The sequence below is a fragment of the Littorina saxatilis genome, linkage group LG3 (genome assembly GCF_037325665.1).
Source record: "Littorina saxatilis isolate snail1 linkage group LG3, US_GU_Lsax_2.0, whole genome shotgun sequence".
NCBI classification, from domain to species: domain Eukaryota; kingdom Metazoa; phylum Mollusca; class Gastropoda; order Littorinimorpha; family Littorinidae; genus Littorina; species Littorina saxatilis.
Genome location: NC_090247.1, coordinates 2,542,341 through 2,562,117, shown reverse-complemented (window position 1 = coordinate 2,562,117; position 19,777 = coordinate 2,542,341). Strand labels below are relative to the sequence as shown.

The 19,777-nt window shown below is 45.0% G+C and overlaps 1 protein-coding gene across 1 annotated transcript in view; it reads right to left on the bottom strand.

Moving 5' to 3' along the window:
• LOC138961067 (DNA polymerase theta-like) overlaps positions 1–19,777 on the bottom strand; it is a 49,566-nt gene that overhangs the window by 12,612 nt on the left and 17,177 nt on the right. Inside the window, exons 13-23 of the mRNA XM_070332659.1 lie at positions 19,209–19,382; positions 18,446–18,596; positions 17,157–17,400; positions 12,974–16,470; positions 10,839–10,979; positions 8,567–8,872; positions 7,740–7,952; positions 5,236–5,363; positions 4,194–4,433; positions 1,309–1,438; positions 933–1,112 (exon numbers count right to left, since the gene is read on the bottom strand). Coding sequence (XP_070188760.1) covers positions 933–1,112; positions 1,309–1,438; positions 4,194–4,433; positions 5,236–5,363; positions 7,740–7,952; positions 8,567–8,872; positions 10,839–10,979; positions 12,974–16,470; positions 17,157–17,400; positions 18,446–18,596; positions 19,209–19,382 — 5,404 coding nt within the window. The remainder of the gene's footprint in view (positions 1–932; positions 1,113–1,308; positions 1,439–4,193; positions 4,434–5,235; positions 5,364–7,739; positions 7,953–8,566; positions 8,873–10,838; positions 10,980–12,973; positions 16,471–17,156; positions 17,401–18,445; positions 18,597–19,208; positions 19,383–19,777) is intronic.

Sequence of the window (19,777 nt, the reverse complement as noted above, 5' to 3'; positions counted from 1 at the left end):
GCTTACACAGCACAACATTTCCATCAACTCACCAGGGATTGCCACAAAGACAGCCGCTATGCTTACACAGCACAACATGTCCATCATCTCACCAGGGATTGCCACAAGGACAGCCGCTATGCTTACACAGCACAACATGTCCATCATCTCACCAGGGATTGCCACAAAGACAGCCGCTATGCTTATACAGCACAACATGTCCATCAACTCACCAGGGATTGCCACAAAGACAGCCGCTATGCTTATACAGCACAACATGTCCATCAACTCACCAGGGATTGGCACAAAGGCATGCCGCATGCTTATACAGCACAACATTTCCATCAACTCACCAGGGATTGCCACAAAGATAGCCGCTATGCTTATACAGCACAACATGTCCATCAACTCACCAGGGATTGCCACAAAGATAGCCGCTATGCTTATACAGCACAACATGTCCATCAACTCACCAGGGATTGCCACAAAGATAGCCGCTATGCTTATACAGCACAACATGTCCATCAACTCACCAGGGATTGCCACAAAGATAGCCGCTATGCTTATACAGCACAACATGTCCATCAACTCACCAGGGATTGCCACAAAGATAGCCGCTATGCTTATACAGCACAACATGTCCATCAACTCACCAGGGATTGCCACAAAGATAGCCGCTATGCTTACACAGCACAACATGTCCATCATCTCACCAGGGATTGCCACAAGGACAGCCGCTATGCTTACACAGCACAACATGTCCATCATCTCACCAGGGATTGCCACAAAGACAGCCGCTATGCTTATACAGCACAACATTTCCATCAACTCACCAGGGATTGCCACAAAGACAGCCGCTATGCTTATACAGCACAACATTTCCATCAACTCACCAGGGATTGCCACAAAGACAGCCGCTATGCTTATACAGCACAACATTTCCATCAACTCACCAGGGATTGGCACAAAGGCATGCCGCATGCTGATTGCCGTGTGTCTGGCTTTTGAAGGGTCGCTCACACGGGCAGCTCGTGGCGTCATTCCGCGCATTGCCTGCAGACGAGAAGTGCCCGTCTTTTTGGCGCTCAGGGAGGCTGCACTGTACGCCACTGGGGGGCTTTCCCCTATCACATCTGTAGAACAATACAGTAGATGGGAACTGGTGTCAAAGAAAAATATCAATGTTATAATTGTAATATGGCATTCCAGCAGAATGATGTTATTGTTCCCAATTCTCAACAGACATTTTGAACACCACCCCTTTCCTCATCCACATAACCCCCCCAACCCCCCCCTCCTTCCCTCACCCGCCTTTAGACCACAACATACCAGGCAGCAGGATGTCAAAGTCTTTTGGAATGTTCTGTAGGTTGGGTTCTGACATGCTGACTCTGCCGGTGGCTGTGTGCATCTGACAATCGCTGAAGATCCTCCACATGCCCAGCCTCTCACTCCACACCTGTCAAACACAGAACATGAAGAATGAACACTTCATTAGCTTTATCTCACTCCACACCTGTCAAAGACAGAACATGAAGAATGAACACTTCATTAGCTTTATCTCACTCCACACCTGTCAAAGACAGAACATGAAGAATGAACACTTCATTAGCTTTATCTCACTCCACACCTGTCAAAGACAGAACATGAAGAATGAACACTTCATTAGCTTTATCTCACTCCACACCTGTCAAACACAGAACATGAAGAATGAACACTTCATTAGCTTTATCCAGACCTGTTTACCCCCCAAAATGAAAATCAGGAATGCAGCTGGTACTTTTCCGTAATTTGAGGCATCTTTGAGTAATCTTTTTTATCAACCATAAACCAGCTCGAAAATGATTAAGCGACACGTTTATTTGCGCGCTACCATGCAAAACAAGTACAAAATTGATAACCATGTTTAACAGTATTGTACTACACACACAGAAGCTCGATGACACACACACACAAACACACGACACCTGATATATAATATGCAAGTTAACTAAGACAAGTTTACTTTATCTAAAAAAACAACAACACCACAGTATTCAGGGGCGGAGCAAGAGAGCTAGAGGGGGGGGGGGGGGGGGGGGGGGTACAACCTGCGGTCCAGGGGTTGGGGGGGGGGGGGGTCTGGCTGAAGAAATTTAGCTATTTTATAAACAATTTGTAGCTTATCCTTGATTTTAAACATGATAAATTGGTGTCAGCAGCCACTCATTATTTCTTTTAAAGTTAGTATTAAATAATGGCAATTTATCTTCATTGATATCTGCTCCAGACAACAACAACAATTTCACAGACAGAAAATGTCTTTAGTTTTTTTCCCACAGACTGAATTTTTGTTGGTTTTTCTTTTCTTTTTTGACAGCAAGGGGGGGGGGGGGGGGGTCCGGAACCCCTGTAACATCCCCCCCACCCCCACCCCTGGACTATTTACAGTCACTTGAAAATGCATGTGAACAAAACCACCTTACATTCTGTCACATCAGACATCCTGCATTAAAACCAGTCATAATAACTCTCTCCAGAAGCTACCTTTAATTTTAGAGGACCGATTCGTTTATTTCAATTAAACATTTTGTTGTAAGTTTTTCGATTCAAAGAACTGTGATCTTTGCTATTTTGGAGAAATATTAATGGAGATCAGTTTTAGACTCGGAAAGACTTGAATTTCGGCAACAGCCAAGTAACTGATGAGCGCGACCATACTCGACCTACATCTATGTCTCTGGCGCGACTGACCGTAGTGAGAGATCGGTTCGCAGGTCAGAGAGATTCTGTGGAAGTAGAGACCTAGGTCAAATAAACTCGATGCGAAGCAGGCTCATGTTTTGCCAAACATAATTTCGTGTTTTTGTTTGTTTCCATGTTCATTTGTGTACTGCATTTTGTTAAAACTAATGCTGCGTCTAACCTCGGGACACGTGCCGCGACGTGACTCGTAACTGACTAGCTTTGTTGTTGCACTGATCTCAAGTTGATCACCAAAATGAATGTGGTTCGCTCTTCTTAAACTTCACCAGACACCGCCACTTGACTTAATAGTTTTGCCGATATTTCTGTACAACTTTCGCTTTTTTGGTTGGCATTTCGTCCCCACAGAGGTCGGCCCTATATTACCTTTCGGACCAATGTCGATCTCAAATCCGCGGAATCCGACAAATACCTTGCTGTGCACATGCGCAGAAAAGGCTGTTTCGGTCAGCCTTGAAATCACAGCCCTGGTGACTACCACAATTTCGACTTCGAATTTCCATGCAAGAAAAAGGTTCTCTCGACCGGAATTTCCGGAATTTTCGGTAGTATTCCGTAATACCGGAATTTAGACCCCAAATCCGTAATAATTCCGGACAATCCGGGAGGGTAAACAGGTCTGCTTTATCTCACTCCACACCTGTCAAAGACAGAACATGAAGAATGAACACTTCATTAGCTTTATCTCACTCCACACCTGTCAAACACAGAACATGAAGAATGAACACTTCATTAGCTTTACTATCATGGAATATTGGCTTCAGGTTCTGCCAGTTAAAACGTAAAACATAAGGATAGGTACAGGAAGACTGTACTGAAAAACACACATAATACTGGGACATTTTGATATCATGATCATACAGATTTCCTGCATTTCAATAAAATTAGCATTAATTTTCTTTCAAAATCTATTCTAAAAAATAATAGATCTATAGAAATGGTTAACAGCATAAAGTCGCTTAGCCAGAATGCAATTGGTGCATGGCACCATGATTTTAAAAAAGGGCACTGGCCCGGTACCTGTGTCTTCAGCCATCTAGTTTTTCTGTAGGGGTCGCCCCACGCTAAGTAAAATCCCCAAAGACCCGCCCTGTGAACTCAGGGGTGATCCATCCCGCCCTGTGAACTCAGTGGTGATCCATCCCGCCCTGTGAACTCAGTGGTGATCCATCCCGCCCTGTGAACTCAGTGGTGATCCATCCCGCCCTGTGAACTCTGTGGTGATCCATCCCGCCCTGTGAACTCAGTGGTGCTCCATCCCGCCCTGTGAACTCAGTGGTGCTCCATCCCGCCCTGTGAACTCAGTGGTGCTCCATCCCGCCCTGTGAACTCAGTGGTGATCCATCCCGCCCTGTGAACTCAGTGGTGATCCATCCCGCCCTGTGAACTCAGTGGTGATCCATCCCACCCTGTGAACTCAGTGGTGATCCATCCCGCCCTCCCACCCTCATACCCCATCCAACACTCACCTTCTCTTTGTGCAGGGGGTAAACATGCTTGGTCAAGGTGCTGCTAATGCGACGCCACTCCAGGATGATTGCTGGCAGGGGGTGGAAGTTCTTCAGCTTCTCCAGGATGTCCTTGGATGTGCTGAAGGTCGACTTTTGACGACTTCCACGAGCACCACGGCGGTTGGGACCCAGTGTTCGCACAGGTTTTGCAGCTGATGGGTCTCCATTGACTGGCAGTTGCAGCTCCAGATAAAGGATCTGAAAGTTGGAGGTTTGGGTGCAAACAACAATGATTATTTGTGATTTTTTTAAAACTATTATTTTTGTAAGGCGCTTAGAACTAGCTTGGGATTTGCGCCATATAAATACCCTTATTATTTTATTTTGAACGAAAATGTTGCCGAATCTAGAACTCTTGAAAACCAGTTCTTTTCTTCATGTTGTAAGTATTCCTCAAGAGCAGGATAGCACATCCTCTATTTATCCATCATACCCATAAAAAAGATTTCAGTGAATGACAAAATTGTTATCAATCTCATTCTCAGGGAAAGAAACACCCACACACATAGGCTAAGCAGAGTGTGAACAGACCGTTAAGCTAGCTGACCGACTCATTTGTCATCAAACAGATAGAAGCTGATGCAGAAGCAGGATAATCAAACAGCTAGTCAGCTAACCTCTAACAGGCTCCTAATCACAAGGAGATATTGTTAGTTAGTCCTTTAATCCTGCTGTATAGGTCATGTAATTGACAGAACACAGACCATTCAAAAGCCAACTCAGGTAGGCACGCAGACAGGGACTAATGGAGACAGACAGACAGACTGGGAGACAGACAGACAGACATTTGACAGGTTGAGACTGTCAAAACAGACTGATTTTTACTGATGACCAAAATAGTAACCCAGTGGTTACAAGCGCCAACATTAGCAACACAAACCTAATTCTAAGCACATTTGAAAATCTTAGTCTGGATTCAAATGGAGGATTTTTCCCAAAATTCGAAAAAATTGTAATAAATTACTCCAAAATAGTACGGGTAAACAGGTCTGTCACAGACCTGTCCAACATCATCGGTGGAGGTGAGGGTAAAAGGATGCCCAGCCAATGTGTAGGCATCCTGCTCCAGCGCTGATAGCTTGGCCATCATCAGGTTCTTCTGACTCTCACACTCCTCCTCACTGAACCCTGCAGTGGTACGTATCACACAACAACCATTTCACTTCATTGCCCTGCATTTCACATTCTTCTTTAGACAAAAAAAAAGCCTTCTGGCATACTTCAGGCATGGGAATTGAAAATTGTAAAACAGGCTGAAAATGTGTAAGTAATAACAAAGTCGACGGCGCGAGGCGCCTAGCCTTACTAGGGGAATCCAGGGGCACGACCCCCCGGAATTTGGTTTCTCCAAAGAACACAAATGGTGCAATTTGGTGTCATCTTAGCTCCAAGTTTGCCATTAAATCAAAAATTTTAAGAATAAATTTTCATTTGATTAATATACTTACCCAATTCACATATTTACTTCAGTTTAGTGCTAGAACGCTGAAAACTACGCTCCACCCTGGTAGGGGGGGAATTAACCCTAAAAATAGAGCAGCCTTGTCGGTCACATGACAACGCCAGGTCAAGGTTACCTCCCAACATGCATTGCGCATGCGTGTTCTCACCGCCATCTTATTCATTCCACTCTTCAGCGTTAGCGTCTAAGGACGTGTTTTGAATTACGCTCGGGCTATTTTGTTAGCCCGCTGCTTCTTTGGCAGTCTACACCCTGGTTACGTCTGTATCTTAGCTTTCTAGCTGAGATTGGGTGAGATTTGTCCATTTTCTTTCCTCGTATTTGCTTTCGTTTGCCACGAGTTAGCCTTTGTTTACTTTCGTCTGCAAGACTAACGCCAGTATGGCGGACAGTGGGAAGAAGAAACCCAGCTCTAGACAGGTAGCCAATACAGAGTCTCCGTCTAAGAAAGCGGCTAAGAAGCCCAAGGGTTCTAAACCTACAGTTACTGTGTTCGAGCCAGTTTCTCAGAATACTTTCACGGTAGAAATTGACAATCCTAAGAGTCCGGTAATGCTGGCGCTGAAGCAAGAATGCAAGTCAGCGCCGGTTAAGGCTAGCATAGCATCGGAGAAGGAAGATTTGTCAGCAATGTTTGCAACGTTTAGCGATCAAATGAGGTGCATGTTTTCGTCAGAATTGCGCTCGGCGAGCGAACATTTGCTCTCCCTTCAGGCAGGAACGGTAGACGATCGCTCTCGGTCGAGGGTTAAGGCAGCGCCGTCAGCCACTGTTACGTCAGCCGACGTTCACGCTGAACAACATTCCGGTGAAGACGGAAAGAGTTTCCCTCACCATGCCTCCACTTCCGGATTCAGCAGCTCCATTCAAGGTACTGTGACTGTCCCACAGGGAGATACGCACGGGCGTTCCCTACTTCCGTTCTAGCACTAAACTGAAGTAAATTGCTATATGTGAATTGGGATAAGATATGTAATTTAATTCAGTTTGAAGAACCATTTTTGCCTCCCCTATTTTTTTTTCGGCGGACACTTTTGCTTTTTCGGCGGAACAAAAACAAAATGTCAGCGGAAATTTGCCTTTCGGCGGACAATTCCCATGCCTGATACTTTATCAAGCAACAACAACACAAATGTCCGTTTCTGATAGATAGAGGTAGGTGGGTTGCTTCACCAAAGTTTCACATTAAAAGGAGAACACTCAACTTGGTGACTATTTCATCTCATCTACCATTGAAATGGAACAAGAGACTGCAGGTGAGATGAACTAGAACAAGATAGCTGAAAATGTACTCACCAGAAAATGTACTCACCAGAAAATGTACTCACCAGAAAATGTACTCACCAGGAAATGCACTCACCAGAAAAAAACAGCAACACAGACTGGTTTTGACATAAGGTCTTCATCAGCAAGTAAAAGGAGAGATGACAGGAAGAGAATGTTCTTCTTTTTGATTTTCTTCTTTCTCTTTCTGTCATCACTCCTTTTATTTGCTGATGAAGACCTTATGTTGAAACCGGTCCGTGTTCATGTTTGATTGTCCACGTTGCTGGTTTTTTTTCTGGCAAGTACATTTTCTTTGTTATCTTGTTCATCTACTTTAGGTTGACAATCACAGCCTCAGATCAACCCAACTTGCACCCTGTGTCCATCCATCCCTACACGTACCTTCTTCTTCTGCGTTCGTGGGCTGAAACTCCCACGTACACTCGTGGTGTTTTACGTGTATGATCGTTTTTACCCCACCATTTAGGCAGCCATACGCCACTTTCGGAGGAAGCATGCTGGGTATTTTTGTGTTTCTATAACCCACCGAACTCTGACATGGATTACAGGATCTTTTCCGTGCGCACTTGGTCTTGTGCTTGCATGTACACACGAAGGGGGATAAGGCACTAGCAGGTCTGCACATAAGTTGACCTGGGAGATCGAAAAAATCTCCACCTTAACCCAACAGGCGCGGCCGGGACTCGAACCCACGACCTTCCGCTTTTGAGGCCGGCGTCTTACCACCAAGCCATTGCGCCTGTCCCTACACGTACCAAATCCATTCAGCTCCATCCTGGCCATGGTGAGCAGAGACGGCATCTCAGTGTTGACAAAAGCTGCGTCCAGCCCTGTCTGTGTCAGCTGCCCCCAAAAGTAGTCCATCAGACGCCTGGCTAGGATGCTTTCAGCCACCGCTCGCATCCGTCCCGTGCCTGTGCTTTTGACCGACAGCCCTAGGCTGCCGTAACCACTGCTGCCGCCAACACCTGGCAAATCAACGTAGAGGTTTAGTTTGTATATTTTTGGATCTGTGCTACTACCGCCACAAATGATGCTGAAAACTGGGCTGGCTCACAAATGTAACCTGACATTTAAAACTGGCACTATGGAACTGCTTACTGCCTTCTAACTTATGTTTTCCTTGCCTAATGATGTGTGTCCCACAAATGGTAATCAATAGAACCAAACAATGAACACATTTCTAGTCTCCAAAATGAGAGCAGATGTATGCGCGTTTTCCAAGGTTTGCAAAACAACCTTCATCTGAACAATTCATACAAATGCATTGAGAATATGTTAATCATGTTCGATTTCTATGATATATTGAGAATGTATCAACTTAATACTGCCAGAGCCATACAACTGAATTATAGGTTCATGCTTTCTTTTGCTGCATCCTCAGCATTCACACACATGCATGCACGCACACAAACACACACACACCCACACACACACACATGCATGCACGCACACAAACACACACACACCCACCCACACACACAAAAATGCACGCACCCACACACACACACATCTAAGCTAGGTATCACACAGTCAGTCAAATCAATTCAGTACACAGTGACAGACTTGCTGACAGACTCACCTTCTAACAGGGGCAGGTCAGCAGGCAGATAATTGGTCACCATGCTGTGCAGGGTTTTCTCCCTTGCTCCTGGGTCCATCAGCCAAGCGGCTAACTGCGGGTCTTTGCACTTCCCAAATACGATGCCCAGACCTCGAGCGAGAACATTGTACGCTGACTTGGAGTCGTAAGCAATCACTGTCGGAGAAGACCGTCTGCCTTCTGTCAACTGAAGGATTTCTTTGATGGTCTGTGTTTTTCGTTCCTGTGAGATTGACTGGGTACAGGGCGGTGCTGCTAGGGTGTCGTCCAGTGACGTGTCTGTTTCTGGTGAGAGGTATGGAGAAGAGAAATTAACAGGATTCAAAGTGCAACGACAAATGGTCCACTTCAAGTAAATAAAAACCATAAAGACACATCTCACAGTAAAATGAACAGCTGGTAAAGTGTTACACTTTGAATTGAAGGGTCAGTGAAAATCCAACAGTGCACAGCTCTCATAGCCCCTCTCACCAAATTTGTATTCCCTCTCTGTGAGTTTTTCTACATGTCCATCTGCCTGTCTCTTTTTTTTTTTATTTGTACAAAATGTAAAGAAAAACCTCTCACATATATGCTGTCCCTCATAGCTAGAGAATGCAGAGAAGAGTTCCAAAAAGAAAGCCCTGGGCAGTCAAAGTTAAGAGGAAAGCCCTGGGCAGTCAAAGTTAAGAGGAAAGCCCTGGGCAGTCAAAGTTAAGAGGAAAGCCCTGGGCAGTCAAAGTTAAGAGGAAAGCCCTGGGCAGTCAAAGTTAAGAGGAAAGCCCTGGGCAGTCAAAGTTAAGAGGAAAGCCCTGGGCAGTCAAAGTTAAGGTGAAAGCCCTGGGCAGTCAAAGTTAAGGTGAAAGCCCTGGGCAGTCAAAGTTAAGGTGAAAGCCCTGGGCAGTCAAAGTTAAGAGGAAAGCCCTGGGCAGTCAAAGTTAAGAGGAAAGCCCTGGGCAGTCAAAGTTAAGAGGAAAGCCCTGGGCAGTCAAAGTTAAGAGGAAAGCCCTGGGCAGTCAAAGTTAAGGGGAAAGCCCTGGGCAGTCAAAGTTAAGAGGAAAGCCCTGGGCAGTCAAAGTTAAGGGGAAAGCCCTGGGCAGTCAAAGTTAAGGTGAAAGCCCTGGGCAGTCAAAGTTAAGGTGAAAGCCCTGGGCAGTCAAAGTTAAGGTGAAAGCCCTGGGCAGTCAAAGTTAAGGTGAAAGCCCTGGGCAGTCAAAGTTAAGGTGAAAGCCCTGGGCAGTCAAAGTTAAGGTGAAAGCCCTGGGCAGTCAAAGTTAAGGTGAAAGCCCTGGGCAGTCAAAGTTAAGAGGAAAGCCCTGGGCAGTCAAAGTTAAGAGGAAAGCCCTGGGCAGTCAAAGTTAAGAGGAAAGCCCTGGGCAGTCAAAGTTAAGGTGAAAGCCCTGGGCAGTCAAAGTTAAGAGGAAAGCCCTGGGCAGTCAAAGTTAAGAGGAAAGCCCTGGGCAGTCAAAGTTAAGAGGAAAGCCCTGGGCAGTCAAAGTTAAGGGGAAAGCCCTGGGCAGTCAAAGTTTAGGTGAAAGCCCTGGACAGTCAAAGTTAAGGTGAAAGCCCTGGGCAGTCAAAGTTAAGGTGAAAGCCCTGGGCAGTCAAAGTTAAGGGGAAAGCCCTGGGCAGTCAAAGTTAAGGGGAAAGAAGCCCTGGGCAGTCAAAGTTAAGGGGAAAGCCCTGGGCAGTCAAAGTTAAGGTGAAAGCCCTGGGCAGTCAAAGTTAAGGTGAAAGCCCTGGGCAGTCAAAGTTAAGGTGAAAGCCCTGGGCAGTCAAAGTTAAGGTGAAAGCCCTGGGCAGTCAAAGTTAAGGGGAAAGCCCTGGGCAGTCAAAGTTAAGGTGAAAGCCCTGGGCAGTCAAAGTTAAGGTGAAAGCCCTGGGCAGTCAAAGTTAAGAGGAAAGCCCTGGGCAGTCAAAGTTAAGGGGAAAGCCCTGGGCAGTCAAAGTTAAGAGGAAAGCCCTGGGCAGTCAAAGTTAAGGGGAAAGCCCTGGGCAGTCAAAGTTAAGAGGAATACAAAAACAGAAAGACTGCTAACGTTCCAAAATTCAAAATAATAAACCAACAATGGTAAGTTATTTGAATATTTAATTTATGACAAAACAAAACAAAAAATTACATTTACAAATATGTCATCCCAACGGTCATTAAAAAAAGGACAAACAAAAAAATATGGACAGTACAGATTACGAACTAAGCTTAGTAGGCGATACTGTTTTCAGTTTCTTGCGAGAAAGATCGTCAGAGTAATCAAAGTAGAAAAGAACCAACCTGTGTCCTCGGGCAGGATTGAGATGTAGTAGGCATCAAGCCCGGCCCAGGACACGGCCACACCCACAATGACCCGTTCCTCATCCCCTGGGATTGTCACACCCTGCGTTGCTGACATCTCTGCTGTTTTGCCGGATTTGCCTTCAAACATTATTTTGCTAGAATGTATTTGATTTTTATTACCAAAATACGGTATAAAAGCTGTCATTATTACTATCATTATTATACAAAACATGTGGAGAATGTTATATGAGAATGTTGTCAGTACATGTACTTTTGATTTTCACGCAGGTTTCACATTTCGGCAAAAAAGACTGCATTGTCTCTCATTGTGACTCTCTATTGGAGACAAAAAAAGGCTGCATTGTCTCTCATTGTGACTCTCTATTGGAGACAAAAAAAGGCTGCATTGTCTCTCATTGTGACTCTCTATTGGAGACAAAAAAGGCTGCATTGTCTCTCATTGTGACTCTATTGGAGACAAAAAAAGGCTCAAGATAAAAGAAGACATGCTAGAGACGTGAGAGGACCTGACCGCACAGAATGATATAAAGATACAGATCTACATGAAACCTTAAGCGGGGTCAGGCTGACATATGTTTTATTACACAGATCAAACAGTCTGCACAAGGGAAACAAAAAAATCACTTTTTTCACTGTGGTGTCTGCCGTTAGTAATAGAACATAGATCATAAATATATCTGCAGTGACCAAAGATTTCCACTTGTCACATATACAGTCGAACTCGCTTAAGACGAATCACTGGGGATCGGAAAAAAAGTTCGTCTTAACCAAAATTCGTATTAAGAAAATTGATTGATTTTTTTTGTTAATTTTTTTTTTAAGTCTTGTACATTTTATGGTGTTTCAATTTGTTTCTTTCGCAACTTTCATGCTGCTTCACGTTTAGACAATAAAGTGACATATTCAGGTACATGTTCATGTGTGTCTCATGTTGAGTGATGATTGTTGAGTTTGAGTGAGAGTGAGCACACAGATGTTTCATCCAGTTGTTACGTTTTTGGTCACACACACGCGCACACACTGACACTGTCCACATTCGCGGTGTTCCTATCATTTGTCCGGAATCACTTACCTTGGCGACGGGTAGCAAACCTTGGCCAATTTAGTTTTTTGTTTTTTTGTTGCAACATGATGTTCAAATCCAAATCGAAAGCACTGACTGACTGATAAACTATCGCGAACCGGCGAACGCAAACGTTGAGAGTGTGGTTTCCCTTGTCCAAGGGAAACCACTCTGGCATCTATATTTTTGGCAATGGCTTCCGTTCGATGTTTCGTTTTTGGTATTCGCGAAGGAAATAAACGTCAGTCAGTCATTCATGTTCAGTGTCTGAGCTATCAATCACTTTGATTCTAAATTTGAAATTGTTTTGTGAGTACAGTGTAATCAGTTTAACTTTATTCAGTGATCGGTTGAGCAATGGTTCAAGCAGTCGACGCAAGGGAAGACTTTGACACACGTGTATTCAAACTTCTCAAATTCCCATGATATGTCGATCTCGGGACGAGTTTAAAGATTTCGTCATAAGCGTGAGTAAATTACAGACATTATGCATGCTTGGGAATCCAAAAAGTGCTCGTTATAAGCGTAAATTCGTTATAAAGAATTCGTTTTAAGCATTTTTTTTAAGCATGAAGAAAGAAGTATTCAGTTGGGAACTTAAAACTAATTCGTTGTAAGTCAAAATTCGTAACTAGCGTGTTCGTTTTAAGTGGGTTCGACTGTACTGATGTAGGCAACCAACATTACACATCAGTGACAGAATATATTATATACGGAAGACAATGTTGTTACTCTTTTCAAACAAGCCGAACACTGAACCAGCATGATGCTGAAGGAATAGACCAATTATGGAAATAACTCTGTCAGGATTGTATGGACAGTAGAAGAGTTGCTTTCCCTTGATTTTCCTTGCTTTTTAATAGAAACACTGAGGCAAGCTACACATGACATTGTAGGCTTGGCTCAGTCTCTATGGAAACAAAGGCAGGCAACTCTTCCACAACCCATACACACTTGACAGAGTTATTTCTGAACACCGTCTATTACACTAGAGTTTCACAGGCTAAAACTGCACTAGCTACCAAACTACCAACCAGCCACCACTCACCCTGCATGAAGTTGCTGCCAATACCACCGCCTGGCAATTTAGGACTGGGTTTCTTTTCACAGGCGATGGAGATGGCATACGCTGGCTGGCTACGCCACTCTTCCACAAAAATGGTGAACAAGTCAGCATTGGAACAGACGTCGATTACACACAATGATTCCTGCGAGAGAGGAGGACTGTTCCGTGCAGTATCACTGTTGATGCCGGGAACGTCAATATTGTGAGTGTATGCTAATTCAACACCAGTTTCCTTGCTGTTGTGACGGTTTGTTGATTTCACACTTGCTGAGGTATTCTCCCCCTGAAGAAGCTTAGCCTGAGTCTTGACTTTGTCTGTCCGTTCATCACAACCCTGTTCTCTGCCTGCCCTCCTCTTGTCGTTCTGTGACTTGTGTTCAGCTCTTCCGCTTTCTTTATCCATGGGTTTGACTTTGTGCTTGAGATCTTTTACCTGGTCAGTTTCAAGAGCCTGAGTGGTTCCACAAGATACTTGTGTCTTGGTCCTACAGGCTCGGAGGGGTGTACGCCGAACGCAAGGCGAAGGAACAGAAATCAGACTCTCATCAGGTGGGGTAGGGGGAACACAATCACCTTCCCCTCCATTCTGAGGGCTTGCAGGCCCATCTGAATTTCTCTTAGATTTTTGACTTGTGCTACTGTTTCTTTTCCTTCCTTCCTTCTTCTCAGAGCGAGACTCATTCTGCGGAGGAGATGATTTTGAAGAGTTTCTGACTGAATTTGAATCACTTGCTGTGCAAATAGATGATTTTGAAGTGTTCTTGACGAAAGCTGAATTCTTTGCACTGGAATCTTTAGATTTGTGTACAGAAACTGCCTTTTGTGTGTCTCTCTGGGATGAGGTTTTGCTTAAAATGAGCTGCCTTTTGGGATGGGTTTCTTCAGTGCCATCGCAGAAAGAATCATCAGTGAAAGCCTTTTCCATCATGGAGGCAGTCAGAGAAGAAGAAAATCCATCAGGGTCAGAATCTGGAGCTGTCTTCTCTTTCTTCCTCACACAGCTGGGGACGGCAAAGGACGAACTAAAAGTATCACTCATGGCAGCAGCAATGTCATCTTGAATGTCGTACTGAGCACAGTCCGTTGAACCAAGGTTTTCACCTTCTCTCACACCTCCACCCTCTCTTTCTTCTTCCCTCTCAGTCTCCTCTGGGTCTCGGTCTGCACACACAACACGGCCAATGCTGGCAACGTTCCCTGTTATTCCCAGGTCTTGGTAAGACGTGTCTGGGTCTCGGTCTGCACACACAACACGGCCAGTGCTGGCAACATTCTCTGTTATTCCCAGGTCTTGGTAAGACGTGTCTGGAGAATCTCCAATCACGCCGTCTTCCAAGAACGGCAGACGCTCGTAGTTACTGGCTGCAATCAGCTCAGCAGAGGCATCAGCATCTGATTGATACAGAGCTTCTGTGGCAATATCCTCTCCTTCTTCTTTTTCTTGGATTGTGGCATTGCTCTGTTGTGCTGTATCTGTATCAACCGTCTCTGGTGCCTTACTGGTGTTTTGCTCAGATACGGATGATGTCACTGTCTCTACTGTCTCTGGTGCCTTACTGGTGTTTTGCTCAGATACGGATGATGTCACTGTCTCAACCGTCTCTGGTGCCTTACTGGTGTTTTGCTCAGATACGGATGATGTCAGATTTTGGTGTCCGCTGGGGGTTGACATGGAAACAAAAGGTGAGCTGAACATGTCTTCTGTGAAGTTGTCTTCTTCAAAATCGGGTGGAGGGCATGCCGAAGGATGTGAGACATTTAGATGATGAGAACTTTGTGGGTTCCTGTGGACCACTACTTCTACATCAACATAGGTTTGTGGTTCTGAAGCACCAACTGACACGCTCACTTTTGTCAAGGCCTGTTCCCCATTCTTTTGTTTTGACAATGTCACTTTCTTCTGTTCTGCAGTCTCCACAGTCTTATCAGCTGAAAGTGTATTCTTGTTTCCTTTGAGGGCTACGTGCTGATTCTTCATATCTTGCATTATAACCTTTCCTTTAGAAGTGACAGGCACAAGAGGGGTGGACGCTACAGCATTTTCAAACGATTTGTCACTGGGAGATTTGGAGTCACTCAATCCCCCCGACATAAGATTGTCAGTCTGGGTGTTGAATATGAGGCTGTCATCAAAACAGTTATCAATGTCATCATTGTTGTGGTTTCCCCCTGACACACTAACTAGAGTGTGTCTCTGTGGTCCCAGATCTGACCCTCTGCTGTTTGTGTATGCGTGGGCCGTCAGATTTGTGTCTTGTTGTATTGTAGATGTTGCTTTCATTTCTGAGGCCTTTTGATAAAAGCAAGCGTATGGTTCATGGCCAGAGACATGAGAACAGCCTTCTTCAACAAGATTTGTATGCGTGAACTCACTTCTGTCTGTATGTCCAGTGTTCGTGTCACCATTGCTCCTTTCATCTGTCACAACTGTAAACACTGCACCAGAACTTCTGGCATTTTCATCGTTCAAATCAGCATGTCGTTTCAGGTCTGGATTTTGCCGTTTGCTTTGGTCTTTTCCGGTTGCATCACAGAATGGTTTAATAGCACTTGCAGTTGAATGTCTGGAGACGCCACCATCAGGAAAACTGTTTCTAGATGGATCTGTCATCTGTTTTGCAGTCACAAAAGTTTGCTTTTGTGGCAGATTGTGTTCACTGTGCTGTGTACCACTCATTCTCTGAGGTTTGCTGAACAACCTCACCCCACAAGCATCATGAGGACCAGATCTGGGTGCGGAGGAAACTTGGCCACTCTCTCTTCTGTCGCTTCTGGGAGTACCTCCAGCTGCCAGAGGGCTTGGTGTGTGCTCTGCCAGTCTCTTCATAGACACGGGAGGGCTGACAACAACTTGCCCAAAGAACGACACATCTTTCGGCGAGGTGGAGTTTCTAGACCCTGTCCTGTTCAGCAGGCTTCTATCACCCGAAGGAGGGCCCTTCACGTGGGAGGCGTCTCTCTTCCCACCGCTGGTTCTTCTCACCGAAGACTTACAGGAAAGAGGTCTTTTCGATCTATTGGTTGTGAGAGGAGTTTGAAACTCCACCACTTGCTCAGAGCTTCTTCTTTTTCTTGTGGCACTCCAGGGGGTTGCTTCTGATCCTTCAACTGAATTCACTCCACTTGTTGAATCCACAACAGCTGGGGAGGTTTTGCTTGCTACAGACACATTTCTGCTGCTCATCTGTTGCGACTCTTTCGAAATCACAGACACATCCCTCCCCTGTTTCAAAATGGTCCTCGATGCAGACAAGTTCTCGACACTCTCGGTGACGTCAGCGTGAACACTGACGTTAGCTGCCCCAGTCTGCCAGTCGATTCTGACACCAAGCTCTTGCTGTATGATGGTCTTGGCTTCGTCTATGATGGCGTTGGCTGCTTCCAGTTCAGTGACGCTTTTGCGACCGGCTAGCCAGACGCAGCGAGCCTTGCGACGTTGCTCCATGTCCCAGTCCGATTCCCCATCCTGCTTTTTGTTGCTGATTGAACACAGAAAGATGAAATAAGATGAAATGTGTTTGCTTGTGTGTGTGTGTGTGTGTGTGTGTGTGTGTGTGTGTGTGTGTGTGTGTGTGTGTTTGCATGTGTGAGTGTGTGTTTTCATGTGTGTGCATGTGTGTGTGTGTTTGCATGTGTGTGTGTGTGTATTATTGCGCTTGGGGGTCATGCTTGTGTGTGAAATTAAGAGAAAAGAACCAGATTCAAAGATGTGTGTGCTTGCTAGCATTAGGTTGCTCCCACATACACATCCACTCACAAGCATGCACAGAGCATTCATCCTGTCTTCTTTAGTATTTATGAAATATCTGAAACCAAACGCTGTATCAAACTTTCCTTCACTAGAGGGACAGTGAGGGTTCTACATTACTGTTACGACCTTCATCCCAATCTTCAAGCACTGTGCACTTGGATAGCTTTTCAATCAATGCTGCTTCGAATATTTCCCCGATACCAGCACCCTTTTCCCATTTTCAATAACAACAGCATCAACATTGCATCGGTAACCCCTTCCTCTCTATTACGACCTGATTTTCTCAGTTTTGTTGGTCATGACCTCGGTAAATGTACCACCGTTTCAAGACACGTTCCTTACAAAGACCTGATTTTCTCAGTTTTGTTGAGGTCTTAAAAGGGGGGGTAACACTAACAAGAAAATCCCACCAACCTCTGAAAAGGAGATGCCTTTCTGAAGACAGTCTCAATATCTTCCGGTGACGCGTGGGCCACAGAGGCCACGGTCTGGTAGCCAGCGTTGAACAGCATTCTGGCCATGGCACCCGTCAGCAGTGGGATTCGAACCAGGTCGCACAGTTCGCGGGTGACGCCTAGGGTCAGACGCTGCTGGAACTGTGAGATGAGCAGCTCCATGTTATTGTAACCCAGCCGTGCACAGAACACCGTCACCATGCCTGTGAAGGAAAGAGGAGTGAACTCTCTTTTACTGCATGCAGAGAAGTTGCTAAAAGGTTATGCCACATCCTGAATTGGGAATTTATTAAGTAAGCAATAAATGCTTGAATTAGGCAATAGTCAAGTGACTAGCACTATCACTGTACCCTCAGAAAATGACGTAAGGCATTCAAATAGAGGAATTCCAGAAATAACTGTGTTGGGTTTGAATGGGTTGAGAAAGAGGTTCCTTGCTCTGACAAACATCACGCGCTTCCTGGACACCTCACAAATGTGAAGAAACTGACGTTACCTACTTCCGCAGGGTATCGACTGTCAGACTTGCACTTCCCCAAGTGCAATGCATAATATTTGGACCGATTTCTCTCGTCTCTCCTAACTTGCGACTTTCTGCTACCAAAAAATAAAATAAAATAAATTATAAGAAATGAAAATGAAAATGAAAAAAAGCTAAATTTCATTTTAAAACAAGAAGAGCAAACGCTCGATCGAGTCACTTTCGCAGTTCTGAATATTATATGAGGCATCAGATGGACAGGAAGAAATTGCTATTCACAACACAATGAGTCACGTTCACATAAAATTTGAGCCCGGTCACTTTTATAGTTTCCGAGAAAAGCCCAACGTTAAGTTGTGTGTTGCCGAACAGAAAAGGCTAGTTATCTCCCTTGTTTTTCTGATAACGTTCGTAAAAGGCTACAGATGTAAATACTTTGATGTAAAGAATAATCCTACAAAGTTTCAATCACATCCGATGAACTTTGTCAAAGATATAAAATGTCTAATTTTTCCTTTGACGCTGACCTGTGACCTTGAAAAAGGTCAAAGGTCAACGAAACCATCGTTAAAGTGTAGAGGTCATTGGAGGTCACGACTAAACAAAATATGAGCCCGATCGCTTTGATAGTTTCCGAGAAAAGTCCAACGTTAAGGTGGTGTCTACGGACGGCCGGACGGCCGGCCGGCCGGACGGCCGGCCGGACAGACTAACACTGACCGATTACATAGAGTCACTTTTTCTCAAGTGACTCAATAAAAACATACCAGCAAAAGAAGCAGCAGACTGCATGAGAGACTGGAGCTGTCCCTTGTTACAGTTATACCTGCCAGCCACCTCCAGTACGGGCACCTCATGCACCAAGTCATGCAGAGCCAGCGCTGTGTAGAACCGACGATGGACTGCCACCGCTCTGGCCTGAACATTTCAAACATGGTAAGTGTGTTGTTACAGTTATATCATTATCTGACAGCCACCTCCAGTAAAGGTACCTAATGCACTAAGTCATGTAGTGCTAGTGTTCTGGGGAACTGATGGACTTCCGTCGCGATATAACCTTCGTGGTTGAAAACGACGTTAAACACCAAATAAAGAAAGAAACTGATGGACTGCCACTGCCCTGGCCTGAACATTTTTAAACAGGGTAAGTGTGTTGTTACTGTTTACATGGAAACCAGTTCCACAAAAAAATAGAACCCATGGTAAATGTCAATAACCACTGTGCAAACCAGACTAGCGTTTGACGAGGTGATGCAGACAAAAATCAAGGACTTTTTCTTCTTCTTCTTTTTGTATCTCAAACCAGCATTAGCACCTGAGATCACTCTCACTCGGTATTTCCCTGGCCCCAAATATTTTTGTTTCTGGACTAAAACTAGGAATCAAAGCAAGCTACATTTACTGAATTAGCTGCAGTCCACATGATGGATGACCTGCATTTAGTGTGACTGGCAGAATAACACAGCTCCCTCAACACACACATGGTTATTCTGACTTGTAAATTCCGTTAAGACCAAACAGTGTACAGACCTGTGCAGCTGTCTTGGTGGGCATCCTCCCGGTGATGGCCTTGGCCAGAAAGCCCTCCTCCACCCCCACCGTCCCGGCCACCAGGCGCATGTCAGGGGACAGCTTTTCCCACAAACAGTAGAAGTGGTACCAGTCCAGCTTGCCCGAGATCTCCTGGCTGTAGATAGGTGTCACCTATACACACAATACATCAGCAATACAATAGGAACAAGAGACTGCAGGGATCTCCTGGCTGTAGACAGGAGTCACCTATACACACACAATACATCAGCAATACAATAGGAACAAGAGACTGCAGGGATCTCCTGGCTGTAGATAGGAGTCACCTATACACACACAATACACCAGCAATACAATAGGAACAAGAGACTGCAGGGATCTCCTGGCTGTAGACAGGAGTCACCTATACACACACAATACATCAGCAATACAATAGGAACAAGAGACTGCAGGGATCTCCTGGCTGTAGACAGGAGTCACCTATACACACACAAAGACATCAGCAATACAACAGGAACAAGAGACTGCAGGGATCTCCTGGCTGTAGATAGGAGTCAACTAGACACACA